At 41.7% G+C, this 20,603-nt stretch overlaps 2 protein-coding genes and 1 long non-coding RNA gene across 3 annotated transcripts in view; 1 reads left to right on the plus strand and 2 right to left on the minus strand.

Annotated features, from left to right (window-relative positions):
* Positions 1-8,945, minus strand: part of mfsd14ba (major facilitator superfamily domain containing 14Ba) — a 55,786-nt gene extending 46,841 nt beyond the window's left edge. The window contains exon 1 of the mRNA XM_063889920.1: positions 8,112-8,945. Within this exon, the coding sequence (XP_063745990.1) occupies positions 8,112-8,189 (78 nt within the window). The 5' untranslated portion in view covers positions 8,190-8,945. The remainder of the gene's footprint in view (positions 1-8,111) is intronic.
* A 5,507-nt stretch (positions 8,946-14,452) lies between these two features.
* Positions 14,453-17,024, minus strand: LOC134868068 (general transcription factor II-I repeat domain-containing protein 2A-like). Its single transcript, XM_063888947.1, has 2 exons — positions 15,804-17,024; positions 14,453-15,540 (listed from the first exon to the last, which is right to left on the minus strand). The coding sequence occupies exons 1-2, from the start codon at positions 16,674-16,676 to the stop codon at positions 14,566-14,568; spliced, it is 1,848 nt and encodes a 615-aa protein (XP_063745017.1). The 5' UTR covers positions 16,677-17,024; the 3' UTR covers positions 14,453-14,565.
* A 1,005-nt stretch (positions 17,025-18,029) lies between these two features.
* On the plus strand, positions 18,030-20,095 carry LOC134868021 (uncharacterized). The gene is made up of 2 exons (XR_010166233.1): positions 18,030-18,777; positions 19,051-20,095. It is a non-coding gene; the product is annotated as an uncharacterized LOC134868021 (long non-coding RNA).
* The last annotated feature ends 508 nt before the right edge of the window (positions 20,096-20,603 follow it).

A 20,603-nucleotide genomic window follows, 5' to 3' on the forward strand; every position in this document is an offset into this window, starting at 1 on the left:
TGATTTGCAAATGTTGATCATGCTAACGTGCTAAAATAATAGTGACCACGTTGCACATTACCATCTTAACACAGCATGTTAGCACCATTATGGCTTAATACAGTGTCACATAGCAGTTAGCGTGACTGAGTCTTCTGTAAAGAAAAATGACATTTCATAGACTAAACTAGTAAAACACCAAAGGACAACCAGGAGGAGTAAACGTGAAGTTATACAGACTGACATGTCATCCCGCATCCAACCATCTAGGAAAATCCAATATGTTTGCAGACAGGAGTTTATGCAGCACTTTATTTTTTCAGACGTTCGTATTTATGTTCTTTAGTGTCACAAAGAGCTCACAGAGAAGTAGGCTAACTGATTACAATCATTATTAGAATGTGTGGGAGCACACGGACTTGTTGTATGCAATGATTCGGTGCTTACGACAGTGAGATCGCTGTCACACACTTTATAATAACATAACTGTCACTTTTATCCAAAGCGGTTAAAAAACGGGATGGACCGCTGGTAATTGGGATCAGCTGTGGGCAGATCCTTGTTCCATTTGAAACTAGAAACCCTAATGACTCAATCAGAACAATAAAGTGATAGCTTCTCCGGTAAGAGGCAAAAAAAAAAAGCGTTCCAAATTCAGTCAACATTTTGGCAATGGAAAAACTTTCATGGCCATTTTTGACAGGGGCCACTTGATCTCTCACCCCAACATATCTGAATGGTTGACAAAATTGTCAATTCAGACAATGATTTGTCTGAAATTACACAAATTGGATTGTGGAGGGATTTTTGACCATTTCTATAAACTCTTCAGAGGTACAAAATGTTTAAACGTGCCACCCAACACAATCACTGTTGATATCGTCTTGGTTTGATTGTTTGGTCTTGATAAGGTTGATTTTCACTGCTGTTTTGGTCTTTAATTACACCTATTTTTCTATAATATCTGCAGCTGGCTTTATTACAAACAGCAGTTAGTGCCTGCAAACATGAGCCTTAGTTTGTGCTGTTCACTTATTAGGGCTGCCCCCGATTAGTCGACTAATCATTAGTCTGTGCTCTGACGTGTCAGCCGGAATACCCTCAGACTTCATTCAGAGCATGGCCTGCTCCTTAAGTTATTTTGTCGGGCAGGATATCCAAAGTGTGCGATCCTTCTGAGCATTTAAGTGACGAGCCCGAGGTGACATGCAAACTCAGCTGGAAAAAAGTTGCGTCCGTATCCACGCCATCATAACAAAACATGGAGCTTTATATTTCCGAGAATGTGAGTTCCTTACTCAGTCTCGAAGGAAAACAGCAGCAGTGAGTCAGGCAGTAGCCTAGCTTTGTATCAACATATATAAACCTGTAATATATAATCATTCTGAGCTCAGAAAACGATCAATTCAAGCTTTCATTTCAGGATCAGGGCGTAATGTGGGGAGGGATTTTTGCCGACGAGCATATTTGTCGCTGTATTTGTCGCCTGCAGCCCTATTACTTACAATATATCCCAGTGTGCATCTGTTCACGCTGGTGAAACAAAAAGAAATACGCTGTTTTTACCAGCCATGGCAGGAACACTGGTATTGATTTAAGCTTGTGCGTTTCCCTGAAGATCCTACTTTATCAGAAACTACCACTGAAGTTTTTTGCAATGGTGTAAATATCAACGGATCATCAAGTGCAACTGCACAGGCACCAAGAGAATGTCAGGGACCCAGAAGGATGTCAACGGCAAGGTCTGTAAGAAGATCAGGTCCATTCAACATCACAGAGGGATTGCTAAACTGTGTTTTACTGGTTGGACGCGTGTGCTCCACAATGACGACAAAGTTATAGCTTCAAATACCACTCGTTAAACCAAAAAACTGCGTGTGTATGGCAACACTGTCAAAATGTGTTTGCTCATCACAGCCCCACTCTCACCTGTCCTTGTGAGGTCACTTAAATACCCTGTTGCACCATCACGCCATCCAGTGTTCAAAATAATAACAAAGACATACATTTGGCTGCAACCACAGGTTTCAAAATCGATAGTTATGTGGTTGTTACCTGTCACGTGTCGGGAAATGTGTCACTGCTGTGGTCTGTGACAACATTGATGATGAAGGATTACATCTATAAATATGCGTTTTTGTGATCTGGTACCATAATCCAAATCAGTCCATGTGACAGACTTTTTTCATGGCTTTTTGTTATCGGCATACTGTTAACCTATGTAGCCATTTTGGATATATTTTGGTTATATTTAATAGATGGTAACAAAGGCTTTGGCTTGATTTCTCAATTCCTTTCCCCATGGACTGATCTACCTCCTTTGCAATTAGCTCAAACATTTTACACTTTTTTAAGCTAAATCACCTCCCCAGTACAAACACTTATATACTTAATACTTTTACTTTACAAAATTTTGGAGGCAATTTTTACACATTCAGTCACTAACTACTTTGCAGGTATGGATTTATCATACGGAATACAAATCCACTTATAAATCATTATGTGAACTACCCAGCAGTATATCAAGTCATTTCAATTATCTTCACCTTTAAGTGAACATTGACATTATTGCATTAATAATTATAATACAAACATTTCATATTTTTAAATCTGAATGGGCCATACTGGAAAAGGAGTACTTTTACTTTTTGCCTCTATATTTGTACTTTATATATGGACACTGAAAAACTGCAATGTTGACTTCAATTAAATGTATTATGTCAACATCCCATAACTAGTTGAAACTGTAATAATACATTTAAATACAAAATATGTGGTTCAACTTAATATTATTACTTTCAACTAACCTGATACAGTTATGTGAAATATTTTGACACAATACACTTAATTCCACTTTAATTGAATTACTATATTTAATTCAAAATGGTATCGAAAATAATGTTTTAATTTGACCCTGAACAACATGGTGTGGAATCACTGGCGTAACACAAGCACTTGGGGCCCCCCTGCAGGTACTTAGACTGGGGCCCCCCACCGCCACCTGCCACGGCCTCCTTACTACTAGCCTACTCCTACTTCTCTCTCTTTATATATATATCCTAATATATATATAGGCCTGTGTGTGTGTGTTTTGATTGCATAAAATAGTGAAAAAGATGCTGCAACTCAGCCCCTGACATCCCATGCCCATTTAATCCATAGGCCTATATAGATGTTTTGTTAACCCATTAATATTCTGTACACAGAGTAGGCTATCCAATCCATTTATTACATATAATTCTAACAATGAAACAGTCAGCAACAACAGTCAGCAATAAAAGTAACATTAATGATGATAAACAGAGCATTTACATCTTTGGATACGAGTATATGTGGGCACTCCTCCTAGCGCACCTATGAGCGAAGTCTCTAACCACACCGTTTAAATCTAACTTGCGAGCGCGCCTGTTCTCTATAGAAATGATGGCTAGGCCCCGTAGCCTATCTTGCGACATAGTGCTTCGCAAGTATGTTTTTATCAATTTTAGTTTAGAAAACGACCTCTCTGCTGTTGCAACGGTTACGGGTATGGTCAAGAACAATTTTATAGCTGTGGCAACGTCAGGCAGACTGGACAATATGGAACTGTGTTTCACAAAGAGAGTGCGTGCCAAATCTTGTACCCCACCACGTTCAATTTCTTTTAGAGCGGGTAGTAATGCGCTTCTAAATGACAGGATCTGATCAGGAAAATCAGCAGATAAGTCGTCATTATATTGCGCAGCCAGAGTACTTGCTGATGCATATAACTCACCATCGGATTTCGAGATGAGTTCCTCGGGGCGTAAAAACCCAAACCTTCGTGCCACTTCTCGCATGCTTTCAAACCTGCGACCCACCTGCGCAACGACTATGTCTAAAGTGGCGTAGAAGACCGACACTTTAAAATTCTCCTCTGCATTCGTAAGCCTTTCGTCCTCACACAATTCGTCGAAATAGGTTTTCGTACGCCTGTTGCGTTTCTCGGGAAATACAGGAGAGATACCCCACAATTTGGCCAGGTCTTGGGCAGCTTCTTTGAGGCTGTCATATTCACCTCTGAGTGACGCAAGGCTGTCAGACGCACTTGAGAGATACTGGCTTGCCTGTAGTATGTCCACGTTTTGTTTTTGGAGATGTTGGGAAACAATGTGGACTGACTCAAGAATTTTACCCTGTATGACCGTTTGAAACACAAATTCAAAATTTTCCATGCTGGCTTTGAGACCAGTGGCCTCCGCGCGTTCTTTGGGTTTTTTGGACAGCAGGGATATTTTAGTGAGCGCTTTCATTACGTCTGGGTAACGAAACCGAAGGGCGCGCACCGCATCATTTCTGGATGCCCAACGTGTCGGGCATAGACGTTTAAGAGTTGGCTGCCCTGCCACTTTGAACTGCACTTCCAAAATTTCCCAACGTTTAATGCTTGCGCTGAAGAAGTCATACAGTTTCTCTACTGTATCGTAGTACGCTCTCACCTTTGCCACATTCTGGCACGCATCGTTTAAAACTAGATTTAGATTGTGAGAAGCGCAATGAACGTACATTGCATTTGGTTCCCTATCCGAGATTCTTTTTTGTAAGCCAGAGTAGACCCCGCTCATTGTGGCTGCGCCATCGTATCCCTGTCCTCTGCATTTATTGACCGAGATTCCTTTCATCTCTAACAGCTCGAGAATAATTTTTTCTAAGCCGTGTGCGCTTTGGTCGTGGACTGAATGGAAACCCATGAAACTCTCGTGAATTTGCACGTCTGAGGGCACATCATTGTCATCTTTAGGAATCGTGACATAGCGGAACACTTGGCTTAGCTGATCCACTTTGGAAATGTCTTGTGTTGTGTCTAATATGACCGAATAAAATTCTGCCTCATGGATTTCTTTCACTATTTCGTCTAAGACAGTTTGTGCCATGATTGAGATCATCTCGTTTTGAATTTTTGGGCTTAAGTATTTGATTTTACTTTTACTTCTGATCAACTTCTCCAACACGGGGTCGTAACGCGCAAGGAGTTCGATGTGGGCCAGAAAGTTTCCATTATTGATTTCTCCTAGTTTCTCGTGGTGCGCACGGAAAGCGGAGTTACAGGACGCAAGGGTTAATGTAACGTCAGCAATCCTTTTTAAAACATCTGACCAAAAACTAACCTCACTTTTGAAATCAGATGAAATCCTTTCGTCGATGGTTACATTTTGCTGCCATGTATCATACACAACACAGGCTGACAAGTGGCAACGGGCATGTTCGTGCTCTCTGATCTTCCGCGAAAGACCTTGCCAGTCATTAATCCCGGTTGTCCATGCCAAATTATGGCCCACAGACGTTCTGTCACCAAACAACCAACAACACTGGCAATACACACGATCCATTTTAGGAGAGTAACACAACCATTTGCGTGATATCTGTGTACCTTTCTTGGACACACGGTTATAGTACTCTTTAGAAAAGCACCTGCCTCTAGCATCCCTCGGATAGGGGCCTTCGTATTTGCATGGCCCCTGCTTTATAATCGATCTCTTAACATCACTGTCAGAGATGTCAACAGGGAAATTAGCCCTGTCACTAGGGTAAGGATCAGAAGGCCTATCAACAGCGCATTCAAGATCAGAAGAAGTCCCACTCCCAACATTCTCGCTGTCCCGGATTTCTTCTTCAGGCCCCGTAATGGTCTCTCCCTCAGTTGAAGAAGAGTCAACGGCACATCCAGAGACATCTTCCTCACCTGCGGCTGCGGTACACGCATCTCTGTCATCAGCAGCCATCTGATGCACGGCATCTCCTCCCTCATCCGATGCACCTGTGATTTCAGCGTCTTTTCAGGCTCTTTATTTAATTGCCACAGGCTATTTACTGCTTTTCAATAATAAAAAACAACAACTTTGATGCTTTGTCTTTATGAAGAAGAGTCAACGGCACAGCCAGAGCCTCACCTGCGGTATGCCTATCTCTGCCATCAGCAGCCACCCGATGCACGGCATCTTCCTCATCCGATGCAGAAGGGCATGCGCCTGTGATTTCAGCGTCTGTCTGATGCGCAGCGATCCCTCCCTCCTCGTCTGCTGCTAACCCTTTGAAGAGTCCGATTGCATTTCAGAACTTATTTTGGGTTCTCACGGCCATGTCACAAATTCTCCGCAAGTTTTTAACACAGACGCCTACGAGGGAGCTGTAGGGGCCTACATGTTAGCTTAAGACATTTCTGGACGGATGGATGAAAATCCAATTCCCTTGCGTTTTAAATGAGAGAAACAATTAGACGTTTTACTTAAGTATTTTTTTCTCTTTGTTTAATTGTCACATGTTATTTACTTCGAAAGCTGTATACAACACAGCTACTGCTTTTACAATGAGCTTACAGCTAAAAAAAAAAAGAATGGAGAGTATTTGAATAACTTGTACTAGTAGACACAAACGAAGAATAATTAGAAGTGAGAATGAAACAGTGACTCATTTTCACAGTTTTTTTTAACTATACATGTTTATCTATACATTTATCTAAATATGATCAGTTTAGTAAGCGATGAGGCTGATGCATTCAATAGCTAGCTAGTATCAACCTCGAACTCATCAGACTAATATTACCTCAGTCTAAGACAAGTAAATACAAGACAAGCTAGCAAGTTTGCTGGCAAACTAGGCATGAAAAGTGAGATGACGAACGATAAAACATTTTAAAATACGTTTCTTCAGACTTTCATAAACAGAAAACACATCTGATTACCATCGTTGTTACTTGTGCACAAAATAGCTTTCACCCACAGACGCGGGAGCTTGCTTTGGAGGTTGCGAAAGTCACGAAGTGACAGACATTTCCATAAGCGGTAACGCGAAAATTAGCTTTTTTGAACGTCCCATACAGACCAATAATTAAATGTTACATATCTCTGAACATAAAAGTGCCATGGGTTTACAATCCATTCAAATGTCGTTGATCTGGCGATGTCTTACCAATTTAGAGAACGATGAGGCTGTGCTAGTTATAAACCAACACTTCTGCGACATACGAAGACTTTAGCTAGTCAGAGCAAACAGGAGGATACTAATATTACTATTTTGAATAGGTATTTTTTATTTAGACTTTTCTTACATCACTGCCATACAAACGTGATGATTTGTCATCATTGGTGCACAAAAATACGGTCTGATCCTGTGAGAAGTCTGCTCTGATTGCTAGCCACGACGGCATCTGAAACACTGTAATCTTCAGGCGATCAGTCACAGTCAGTAGCGAGGTTTAGCTAAGAAATACTTCAGAAAAGTCAATGACAACACACCCAATTTCCGGGTTTCAAAATAAAAGTAAGTTGTTCATGTATCCACTGGCGCAGTATTATTTCATGTAGTGTCTTTCAAAATTGCGGCCGGCCGCGGCCGCTCTAGTAGAAATCTAACATGCTGTCGGCGGCCGCTTTGGGGTATAGAGGTAGGGGGCCCGTTCTCATATGAGGGGGGCCGGGGCCCCCCCGCCTCGCGGGGGCTGCGGGGGTATACTTTACGCCAGTGTGTGGAATACTGGAGATAAATTACATTCTTAGCGCGTTAACGTGAAGCTTAACTTCTACAGTACTGACCAATGACGTTATTGTGATAGGATGGATGCTGATGGAGCTGCGTGTGATCTGCAGTGTGTGGCCCCTGGGAGCGTTATATAACAGAGAGGCCCTGCCTGACCACAGCATCCCCCCAGCATCTGTCTGCGGGCCCAGTTCCGCCAAGTCTCCATTACGCTCCATCAGTAACAGCCATTTTGGACCGGAGCGGCTCGGCTCGGCTCTGCTTCTCTTTCATTCATTCTATCTGTCGTATTATATTACACTCATTATATCAAGCAGCGGATCATCGATGGAGAAAATAAACGCTGTTCAGAGAGGCAATATGTCAAGTCATCATATGCATCGTTATTCTGATGCAGCATTTAGAAAAGAGAAACACGTCATGTTTTCTCATCCTGTTATGTCACAGGCATCCTGACATTTTATTTAATCATTTGTTTGTATTTTGGTTTAAGAAAGGAAAGCTTATAGGGAGGAAAAACATCACCCTTCAGAATTAATAACATAATTCATAACTTAAAAATCCCCAGGATGGATGCAGGTTAAACAGGTTAATGAATCAATAATAAAAGATGAATAAAATGGCGGGTCATCACCCACCGCAGCTCCGTCCTTCATGAAGATCTTCTTGACCAGCACCACACGGCCGGTTCCCACCGGCGGCTCCCCCGGCATCATCTCCTCACACCTGCCGCTGCTCACGAAGCATCCATGCCGCGTAGATATCCGAGGTTCTCCGGGTGCTTCCAGCTTGCCTCCTTATGTAGCCCCGTAGAGGCTAAACCGAGCTGACGGGTTATAATAATATAGTTGGTGTTGAGGTAGCATTAATGTCCTCAGTGTATCCAGTCAGATCCGCTCAGAACGGTCCGCAGCTCCCGCGACACTCAGCTCTCACCATCAAGGTAGACATAACCAGCAACCCGTTTCCGCTTTAACTTCAGCTGCTTTTCAGATCAAAAATGTTTTTCTTTTGTGAATCCCTAATGGTTCTTAAACTTTGCTTCAAATTCAACAAAAACACATTTACATATCAACAGATTATTTGAAAAATCCAATTAAACCTCCTTGATGAGATGTTAATTAATACTATGATGAAATGGTTGTATTCATCAACAGGAGTTTACATTTGTCCTGGCTCAATGAACAAGCCAGAGTTTTCCCCTTAGTTTCCTGATATATTTGACATTTACTTTGAAAGTCAACATGCTCTACTTCCGGACTCACCGACTGCACTTGACTTTGTCAATGCAGTCCGATTCAATCCATTCCGGGTTTTTAAATACCTGGACCGGTTATAGGCCCCACTAACCCGGGTCAGAACTTTGTAGGAGACATACAAGGTGCTAGATAATGCGCATTTATTCTGTAAAGCCAGAAAATCTAAAAAGAGGAAGAAAGTAAAACAGCGGAATGACAACACACAGCTGCATTTGGGAGCATCCTTTCGACAGGAGCACAAGGATCTGCCTGTTATGTAAAAATGGTTCGACAGTTAAACCGGTACAAGACCGGAAATAAAGACTGGCCTTCACAGTAAGAGCACCTGATAAAAGAATATTGAAAAAACATGTGAACTGAATTAATTTTATTCTTGCTTTTGTAATAAAAACTTTCCTTTCAACACATGGTCCATATTTATTATAATAAATTGCTATTGTTCTAGGCAAGTGACTTTATGAATGTTTCATCATATGGTTTTTATTGTGAAAATAAATGTATTCCGGTTGGTTTGACAACGAGCGTATATCACGTGTCGGCGGCTGTGGTGCGTGCGCGTGTGCGCGCACGCACCACAAAAAACCTGACTAGTCGACTTACATCATCCATCAGCAGATAATCATACGTCAACAGTCTTATTTTAGAATCATTTCAGATTCCACATTGTTATTATCAATCTGTCGATAATATCACGATGATGTCATATTCTTCCTCTTCTTAAATGCCTTTGAGGTCATAGAGGAGCCAGGTGTCTGAGCAATGAAGGACTGGATGGAACTGGACCCCATAATACTTAGGCTACATTTAAAATGTGTACCAAGTGCAGACAAAGAATAATAATGAGTAAATACTTCTTCTTCTTCTTCTTCTTCTTCTTCTTCTTCTTCTTCTTCTTCTTCTTCTTCTTCTTCTTAGTATTATTATTATTATTATTATTATTATTATTATTATTAATAATAATAATAATAATAATAATAATAATATATATATATATATCAGTGGCGGGCCGTGCATTTCACACCTAGGCCTTCAGTGATGTCCTACACAGTCCTACCTGAATTATTCCACCTCTTAATACCATCATTATGACGCCATGGCTCTACAAACTATACATTTAGACAGAAACGCAGTATAACCGGGCGTTGCATCACCTTAACATAGTCAAGTACAACAGAGTTATATTAATATTTCTGAAGCATTTATAATGAATACATCAGCATATTTACAGTTAACTTAATGAATCAGATTATCTGACAAACCGCTCCTTGACACCTGTGTCCGTCACATAACGCAGGACAAGTGCCAGCTGTGCTACATTACCCACATCTGACGTCTCGTCCACCATAACAGCGACAAAGGGTGCTTTTTTAATCTTCATTTTGATCTCTTCTCCCATCACTTCAGCAATAGCATAAATCAGGTCGTTTTGTATTTTGCCTGACGTCCCAGTAAACATGTTGTTTGTGCAGGCCCGTTTCTAGGATTTTGGGGGCCCTAGGCAAAGAAGTTGTTGGGGGCCTTTAAAAAAAAAATTTCCGCAATTCTGTGCGTTTTAATCACAAAAGAGGTCAAACATACACTGAAAAGTAGCCTTTATTATTTTTTTTATTTCCTACTGAAACTGCTGCTTGCGGCCCTTGGCCTCAGCAAATGCAGACACAATCCCCTCCAAGTCCAAAGACCTGCGGACGTCACTCTCAATTGACATGAGTGCCAGTCCAGAGAGCCTCTCTTGGCTCATAGTTGACCTCATGTAATTCTTTATGCGCTTCAGAGATGAAAAGCTCCTCTCTCCGGAGGCAACCGAGACAGGAAGGGTCAGAAGTAGGCGCAGTGCAATGCTTAAATTGCTGTACAGGTCCAACAGCTTCTCACTGTATATGTAGTCCAGCATTTTAAATGGGCACCTGGATACTTCATCTGGAAAGGTGTGGACAGCAGAGTTGATCTCCAATGCCAAGTCGTCTGCATCAATATCATGGAGGGTTTGTTCCACTTTCCTGCATCTCTCATGCAATTTCCCAGTCTTGATTGTGGCCCTCATGATATCAATGCTGAACAGGAAGTCGTACAGGGCATACACCCCCTCCAGTCTGGAAAATCTGTCTTTTAGGCTGGTGATGGCAGTGTCAACCAAAGGCAGGAAGAAGTCCCTTCTGAAGGCCTCTTCTGGGGTCGATTGGGTTTCATCTGTACTCTCGTAAAGGAACTGCCTTTTCTTTTTACGTTGCCTTTTCTCAGGCAATTTCCTCTCAATTTCCAGATCTTCTGCAATCTCCATTGCATCCGTTTGGCTTGATGCGAGTCCATTTTCCCTGAAATCTTCTAGGTACTCTGTCACTCCCTCGGTTTCTTTTTTCAGTGTTTGCATTGAAACATCCGGGCTCTGGAGGAGCTTGCTCATATGGTTAACCTGATACAAAACGTTGTACCAGGTTATTGTGCACAGAAGAAAGGACCATGTTTTAAGCTCACCATGTAAGCTTTTTGCTGAGGACATGGTCTCTGAGTCCCCCTTCTCTGTAGCATATGTCTCCAGTGCTGACAGTCCGTCTAGTATTTCAGGTAGATGGTACCGCACTACCTTCACACTGTCAATTCGGGCCTCCCATCTCGTCCCTGAAAGTGGCTTAAGGGTGAGCTGCTTCACATGCTGCTTCAAAATTGCCCAGCGGTGCACAGAGGAACTGAAAAGGTTGTACAGTCGTTGCAGCATACCAAAAAAAGACATGGACAACACTGAAGACTTGGCAGCATCTGACACAACCAGATTTAGTGTGTGACTGCTGCATGGGATGCATAGCGCCTTGTTGTTCAGCTCTAAAATTCTTGCCTGCACACCCTGTTTGTGGCCCATCATATTGCTGCCATTGTCGTATGACTGCCCACGGCAATCTGAAATGCTGAGGTTGTGCTTCTCCAACTGGTCAAGCAGGATTTCACTGAGCCCTTTACCAGTTGTGTCTTCAACATGTACAAATCCCAAAAAATGCTCAGCAATAGAAACAGGTGTTTCACAGTTGACAATCCTGAGAACAACAGAAAGTTGTTCCTTGTGGCTGATGTCAGGAGTGCAATCCATGATCACGGAGAAGTATTTTGCTTTGTGCACTCTTCTTGCAATCTCCTGTAGGATTTTGTCTCCGACCAGCTGAATGATTTCGTTCTGAATGACTCCACTCAGGTAATGCACCTTTGTCTCTTTGCATTGTATTCGTCTGATGTGTTCATTCATTACCGGATCAAACTGTGCTAGGAGTTCCACTTGAGCCAGAAAATTCCCATTGTGGCGATCATACACGGTACTGGTAGTTCCTCTCAAAGCCTGGTTGCGTTCTGCCAGATGGGAAACTATGGCAATCACTCTCCGAATCACGCCTTTCCAGTGTTCAACTTCAAGTTGCATCAACTCCATCTGTCTTTGATCAATCAGTGTACTGGTTTGCAGTCTCCTCTGAAGGTCGTGCCACTTTTTCACATTGTCACAGTGCACCTTTGTGCACTCGTGTTTTTTTAGGCGATAGGAAAGGTTCTTCCATCCACCGTAGCCACAGGTCGTTAAGGCATTGTCACGCTCACGCTTCCCGAAAACAGTACAAGGGAAACAGAACACTCCATCTGTGTGGATGGAATACACCAGCCACGATCGATGTATATTCTCACCATTTTTCATGGTTCTTTTGTAACTGTCCTTGGTGAATCTTCGAGGAGGATTGTCTAAGTTTTGCGGGAATTCAATGTCCATGATTTGCACAGGTCCTTTTTTGACTATTTCACAGCGCATACTGCTTGTTAGGACACTGGGCCAACATCCTGGGTCATCACTTAATGTGGTGCTTGCAATACCTACAGGTACCCCAGTTCTGGATGGTGGGGTGGTCTCTGCCATGTCAATGTCATCTTCCTCTTTGTCCTCCTCATGAAGTGGAGATGGAGTTGATGGCACTGTTGAAAACATATAGTTGCAAATTAATTTATAGCACAATTGCCATGTGGTAAGTACAGCAACTAGGGAATGGTGATCTACTTGTATAATGCTTTAAAAAGAAAGGGTCATTTTAATACACTTTCATAGCACATGGGTGTTAGGTGATAAGTTGAAATTGTGCGGCTTAATGCACCTTCTGTTGAACCACTGCTGGGAAGTGGTGTGGATGCTTCCACTTGCTCCTCCTCAAGTCGTGATGGAGTTGATGGCACTGCTGAAAAATATGTAATTACAAATTAATTCATGGCACAGTTTCATGTGTGAAGTACGACAACTAAATGCTTAAGGTATGGTGATCTACTTGTGTAACGCTTTATAGCAAATGGTCATTTTAATACACTTTCACAGCACATGCTGCTATAACTTTGGGTCACTATGATAGGTGATAAGTTGAAATTGTGCGGCTTAATGCACCTTCTGTTGAACCACTGCTGGGAAGTGGTGTGGACGCCGCAATGTTGTCTTCCACTTGCTCCTCCTCATAAACATGTGACGAAGACGATGTTGATGGCCCTGGTGCAAAAATAAATAAATACATAAATAATATTCTTTTTATTTATATTGCACATTTTGCATGCATTGATCTCAACAACTCAGTTATTCATTAACATTAGTGAATGTCCCACATATTTGAAATGTCCAGAAGACTCTGTGGGCAAGTGGAATGAATACACACAACTATGACTTGAATTAGAAAAATGTAAAGTCATTTTGATAACATCAAGTGTGTTGATAGAAGGCACTAATAATAGGTAGAAAAGAACGTTACCTTCAGTAGCACCAGAGACAACACTTGGTAGAGCGGGATGAAGAAATTTCAGCAATGCCCCTTGGAGAAAGAATAAGTACTGTATGATTAGCTTGGTTATTTTTCAAATGCTTTTGAAATCCTATCATTTTACAGTCTGATAATTGTGGTGAAATAGATATTAAAAGCATTACACACAGTTCCTACTAGGCGGTTTAGTGGCGGTTTCTATACGACTACAGGTGAAGCACTGCTTCACCAAAAAAAAGTAAAAAAAATAATAATAATAAAATCTTACAATAATCCCGTTTTCACTGGTTTGAAAACAGAAATACAGTCACTAAGACGAGCTGTTTTCCTGAAATCAATTCTGTGAGTGGCAACAGCGCCATCCCCGCACCCGTGGTGTGTCTGTGTGTGTCTGTGTACTGTCTGTGTCCCATAGAAAAAGCTCAAAGCTATCGGTACAGTTTTTAACGGTGGTCCAGTGGTATTTACAGCTATCATGGAGACCAACAACAACAAACAGCAGAATAGGTTTAGAAAAGGATTAATTGACACTAAAGTGGCTGTTTTCTTCATGTGGCTGATCTGCGCCGGGATGTTAACCGTTAAAATGTAAATAAAGTAAGTAAATCAACCCAATGGTATTCTAGCAAAATTATTGTAAACTCCCATGTTAATCTCCTATTAAATAGCTAGCTACTACAGGAATAACTATTTCACTGGTTGTCTCAAGGCTCTAACGCAGGGGTCACCAACCTTTTTTGAACTGAGGGCTACTTCTTGGGTACCGATTAATGTGAAGGGCTACCAATTTGGTACGCTTCAAATTTGCGCGGTTTACCTTTAATTGTATGTTATTATTAATAGTAAAACTAATTAGTTATATTCACCTGTTTGAGGACACTGCTCATTTTAACAAATTTGCACAATAGGCCTAATTATCAATAATGGCTTAAAAAGGAAGGAAACAGACAAATATCAAAATCAGCACTTTATTTCTATTTCACTGTAATCACCATCAAACAGAACAACATAACATTAAACAAAAGTATTTATAGGCCTATTTAATCCATCACAATCTTTCATAAGTTTTAATGGGAAGCCTGGCATTGCATGCTGGCAACCAGGGCCTCGTAATCTGGGCTGTAATTTGACACTGCAAGTCTGAGTGAGTCTTGCAGATGTGCATCAGTGAGCCGTGTTCTGTGTTCGTTTTTTATGAAATTCATGTCAGAAAAGGCTGATTCACAAAGATAGGTAGACCCAAACAGACTGGCAACCTTCATTGCTGCTGTGCACAGACCACTGTACTTTTCAGTATCAACAAGGCCCCAAAAGTTTGCTGCAGCCTGGTGGGCTTTGAGGCGAATGTCATTCTGCAGTGTCACTATTTCTATTTCCACCTGCCCAGCATCCAAGCTGAACATTGCACTTAGTTGCTCAGCAATGGACGTTGTGTCCACGTTTATAAATGGATTCGAAACGAACGACACACATGGCTCAAGTTTATCAATGTCACAAAACCTATTCTCAAACTCTTGCCCAACCCTGTTTATGACTTGAGTGTATTTTTCGGCAGCGTTGCCAAAAATCTCAGACGCAGAGGTATTGTCGTTCAGCACCATCTGCAAAGAGGGGAAGTGCAGCACCTTTTTTCTCTGTAAATGCGCAGAGAAAATGCTCATCTGTGCTTTAAACGCATTTAAAGCACTGATCATGTCGGCAACAGTCTTACCTTTGCCTTGCAGCGCACAGTTCAGATTGTTCAGTTTTCCAGTAATGTCCGTCAGAAATGCCAGGTCTAGTAGCCACGCAACGTCCTCCAGCAGCGATGTGTCTTCGTCTCTAGATTTCATAAAATCTTTGATCTCCCTCAATAGCGACAAAAACCGGAGCAGAATCCGTCCTCTGCTGAGCCATCGGATGTCCGTGTGGAGAAGCAGGTCCCCATATTCAGCCGACAGCTCCGCCAACATCACCTTGAAACTTCGGTGTTGTTTAGCTTTGGAACGGATGCTGTTTATGATCCTCACAACAGGAGTCATTACGTGCTCGAAGCCGATCACCTTAAAAATAAAATAAAATCACTCTTACTCAAAGCACTTAAAAACAATAACAATACAATACAATACAATACAAAACAAAATGTATTTATATAGCGCCGTATCACAACTATGAAGTTGACTCTAACGACCAAAAAGCGCAGTAGGGGCCGGTCTACAAGCAGATGCGTAAAATATGCCCAATAGGCCTACTCATAATTACAAATAGGATATTAGGCCTACAACAAGGATAACATAAATTAATAAAATACAAAATGAAAACGCACCTTTGCACATAAGGCCTGCTGGTGAATGATGCAGTGGTACTGTACGAATTTCGGGAACGCTGGGTCGCTTTTACAGAGCGCGATGAACCCTGCATGCCGTCCGGTCATCGCAGGAGCCCCATCGGTGGTAATCGACACCAGCTTTTCCAGTGGTATGTTTCTGTTGTTGAAAAACTCCTTCACCGCGTTGTAGATATCAACCCCCCTTGTGCTGGTTTTTAGGGGGAGTAGTGTGAGAAGTTCCTCTTTTGTAGAGAAATCTTGAAACACCATCCGAACAAACATCATCAGCTGCGCCGTGCTGCTGCTGTCGATGGACTCATCACATTGGATGCTGAACCACCTGCACTCCCTGAGATCCTGGTCCAGCTGATCAGTCAAGTTGTCGGACATTGCTGTCACTCTCCTGACCATTGTGCTTGCCCCCATTTGAACATCAGCTACAGAAGAGAGCACTTCCTTCCCATATTTCTCGTCTTTAAGCACAGTGTTCAGAACTATCATCATCGTTTCCTTGAAAAGGTCTCCATCTGTAAATGCCTTCTTCTTCTTTATCAGGTGTTCTGTTGCTCTGAACGAGGCTTCGGTAGCTTTCTGAGATTTTTTAGCTGGTCTTGTGAAAAAAGACTGTTGCTTGCACAATCCTGCCTTTAGCTCACTTACTTTTTCCACTCGTAGTGCGCTGCCCGGTGGGTAGTTAGCATGGTAGCTTGCGTGACAGGTCTTGAAATGCCTCTCAACATTGTGCCGCTTTGGTATCGCCACAGTCGCCCGGCAAATGAGACACACGCAGGCATCTTTTACAGTGGTAAAAAAAAACTCTTGCTCCCATTCACCGTGAAAATAATACGTTCTCTTTCTTTTTTCTGCCATGTTTTCGATTAAATTGTAATCATCCGTTCATCTTGACTTCGCTTCACTGCACTGACTGGACTCGGTCTCCACGCAACGGTTGTCGTGGAGACCAGCTAGGTCCAATCTACGTAATCTGAAGCATTTTATTTTACACAAATTACGTTTTATAAGTAGGCATATGTTTATATGCGTGCATACTGCATATTGTTATCTTCTTACAAGCAATGCAATATATTTAAAAATAATAGAAAGTTTAACAACGAATAAAATAAAGTTGTGTGTCACGTGAGAACTAGGCTATTTTAGAACAGGCCTTCGCGGGCGACTCAAGTAGTCCTCGAGGGCGCCATGGCGCCCGCGGGCGACGCGTTGGTGACCCCTGCTCTAACGACTGAAAACATATGTGAAGTTTATTTAGGATATTAAGAGGAATTAATCGTTGATCAATTTGGCCAGCTGATAACGTTATGAACTTATAGTGAAGTCAAAGGTAGCAGTTTAAGTTTGGTTAGCATGCTAGCATGCCAAACCACTGGTTCCTAGCTAGTCGTCGTTACAACCTCGCTACTCTAGCAAAATATGGTATACCCTGCCTGGCACAATTTTCATGTTGATTGTGTATATTCTACTTACCGGTGTCTTGTTTTCTTTTCTACTCCTCTTCCCTTTTCTTCTTCTTTTTTTGATTGCCGGAGAGATAATTTCGCTTCATTTTAATTTTTCACTTTTCACTTGCACTTGACGCTGTCGCGCTAATGCATGGGAAAGGGGGGCCCCCTCGAGCTGGGGTATTTCGACTACAATGTGTCGTTGCGCTTTTCGGACATCGCATGCTCTAGGGAGGCGCTGTTGCTGCCCTCGCAGTCGCAGCAGAGCCCTTCATATACAGATGACTGCTTATTATTATGAAGCTATTTAAAATCGTCATTGCTGTTGAATACATGACCTGTCTTATTGGTATGCATGTTGTTTGATTCATGTTGCATTTGTATCAGACTTTTCTTTGAATTTTGAAAAAAAAAAAAAAAAAAAAAAAAAAATCTTAACCTGTCGTCTTTGGGGGGCCTCCTCCTACTCGGGGGCCCTAGGCAATTGCCTACCATGCCTACCTGAACGCGACGGGCCTGTGTTTGTGTACAGGTGGTAATGCAAATCTGTGTTGTTCTCAGCACGAAAAGAAAGAAGCTCCACGTAGTTTCCTCTGTTTCTGGACTCGGCGCTTTCATCGTGTCCCCTAAATGAAAGTTCCTGTTTACCCAAAAACAGGACACAATCAATCAGTCTTTCAATATTTCCCTATTTTTGTTCACCCTTTCGTTGTGGAGCTCCGTTTCCCTGCGCACTTGTTCGTTGAGCTGTAGATCCACTCGGGTGTCCCCAAAGCTTTTCAAAAGCACCAGTGCTTCCAAGTGCCCAGCTGTGCTTTGGTGTCTCGCTGCTGCCTTGGTTAGACAACTCAAGTTTGCAAATTTAGTGTGGCTCCAAACACCAAATCGATCAGTTGCAAATACCAGGCATTCCCGGCAGTACAATTTGCAGTGCCTCTCGGAGGCTGTGAGCCAGGGGTACCGAATCCGTGTATCATTCGTTCATTTGTTTTTCCGATTTCAAAACCAAAACCAGAAATCGGATAACGGTTCGTTTTCTCGTTTTTCCGATTTCAAAACCAAAACCAGAAATCGGATAACGGTTCGTTTTCTCGTTTTTCCGATTTCAAAACCAAAACCAGAAATCGGATTACGGTTCGTTTTCTCGTTTTTCGTTTTCTCGTTTTTTCGATTATGCACCCCCAAACGGAAAATGGAAAATGAAACATTCGGATAACAAATCCTGGGAATGTTAGTTGTCAGGGAAACCGATCGCGAGCCAACAACTGACTCATGCCACAACTGATCTGTAAGGAAACATGGCTAATTTGGAGTCTCACTACGAGATGATAAATCAACTCTTTCTGTCGGGGAAAACTCACGCCGAAATGTCTGAGACATTGAAGAGTATGGGAATTAAGGGGTCCTCGGAGATGTCGGTGAGGAGATTCTGTGGCGACGTTGGGCTGAGACGGAAGGGGCACATCACAGACCAAGAGCTGGAAGAAGCTGTCCTGACATCTATTCAAAAGGTGAGTAAGCCTAGATCTAGAACTAGGCATTTGTTTGAATATTATTGCCATAGCCTTATGAATACCGAAAACGATTCAGGGCCAGATGAGCCCCAGATAGGAAATAGATCGGGCCAAACATATTTTGCCGTCTGGGCTAAACCGTAGCCGAAATAGCCTAGCCTCGGCCTAATAATTGAATGTAGGCTAGGCTACACACTTGTAATCCTTTATGACTTTATTATTAGGGTATTTGTTTGTTTGTTTAGTTGTGTGTTTATTTACTGTCCATAGACCGGTCCAACGTACGGACGGAAATTTATGACAGGGTACCTGTCATCTGTGGGGGTGAAAGTGGGTGAAATAATAAATTTGACTGTACACAACATAGGCATACTAGTATTCTGTTGTCCAACGGTGCAACAAAATGTCCTGTGGTGCGACAAATTGAATTGTGAGGGGAAAAGGTATTTTAATGAAAAATGTATGTAAAAAGTGTTGGATAGTATAACAATGATATCATCACTATGCAGCTTTAAGGATGAAATGAAGATTCCTTGAGTTTTATACAAATTATAATGAATGTAACCCAGACATTTGGGTTAAGTCTCTATGTGTACATCTTATAGTATATAAATAACATAATTCTGAATTTGTTGGGGGTATGTTTGATGTGGAAATATAATTGGGACAAACTAATATGCCTTGTGCTTATCTATCTTACCTGTCCAACATTCTCTGAATTAAATAATGGCATTCTTTATGTCATTGCACCGGTGGACACATTTTAGGACTACCACACCAAAAAGTGAATAATATGCAAAATATATGAAGAATTAGAAATGGACACATTCAGTTTTGAATTATTCACATATAAGGGAATATAATTATATGTCATTGGACATATATTTTTGAATTATTATTTTTTTCACTTTGGATTTGAGTTCACGTCAACCACCCATATACTCATACCTGGTTTTTTTCTGTCTTCTTCCACAGCAATGTGATGTTCCTGATTTGGGATCTGCTTCTCTTGCGTCTGTTTCCGAAGAGTCTTACTTTGTTATCCCACCGGACAGTGTCCTTCAAGTTCCATTGGATAGGCCACAGTTCTCCAAGACTTCATCTTTATTCCTCAACATTATTCTCTGCAGTCTATGACATCACTCCTGCTTAAGCTTCTCTACGCTGACTACCATAAGAATTAAGATTTATGATAGAGGACCCTCTCATCCCCTTCATCAACTCCCACCAGACAGGAGATTCAATCTACTACCACCAACTACAAGAACTCCTCAGCAGAAAGCTTTCTTAACGGACAATAAAGTTTATTTATCTATCTTATCGTATTGTTGTATTTTGTTGATATCACCCACGTGATAAGCAGTGTTGGGAATAAAGCATTACAAAAGTATTTAATTACTGTAATGCATTATTTATTTATTTCCTGTAACTAATGTAAGGCATTGCAGAGGGGGGAACTGTAATATATACTAGTTACAATGCTAGTAACTTAAGTTACAATACGTTTTACTGTAACCTGGATTTTAATGGTGTTCAGTGTGGTGGGTCAGAAAGCTATTCCTGAACCTGCAATTTTTTTAGTCTGTTAAAGTTACTTAAGTAATGCAAAAGTAATGCCTTAGGCCTACATTTTAAATAGTAATAGGCCTATGGTAGTGTAAGGGTTGAAAAGACAGTAGGCCTATGCCTATTGGGTAGGCCTGATCAGTAGGCTGCTTTACAGTTTTTGAGTAACTTGCCCAACAGTGGTGATAAGGTGATTTCCTAGGTCTACTCTTGTATGCCTATATGGACTTTCATGGGTTTTTCATAGTAAGCTAGCC

This window comes from Eleginops maclovinus, chromosome 8 (assembly GCF_036324505.1).
Source record: "Eleginops maclovinus isolate JMC-PN-2008 ecotype Puerto Natales chromosome 8, JC_Emac_rtc_rv5, whole genome shotgun sequence".
Taxonomy (NCBI): Eukaryota; Metazoa; Chordata; class Actinopteri; order Perciformes; family Eleginopidae; genus Eleginops; species Eleginops maclovinus.

Coding starts and splice junctions, on each gene's coding strand:
- LOC134868068 (XM_063888947.1), bottom strand. CDS start 16,676: ATGGCAGAAAAAAGAAAGAGAACGTATTATTTTCACGGTGAATGGGAG. Junction 15,541..15,803: donor AGCAGGCCTTATGTGCAAAG/GTGCGTTTTCAT, acceptor TTTATTTTTAAG/GTGATCGGCTTCGAGCACGT.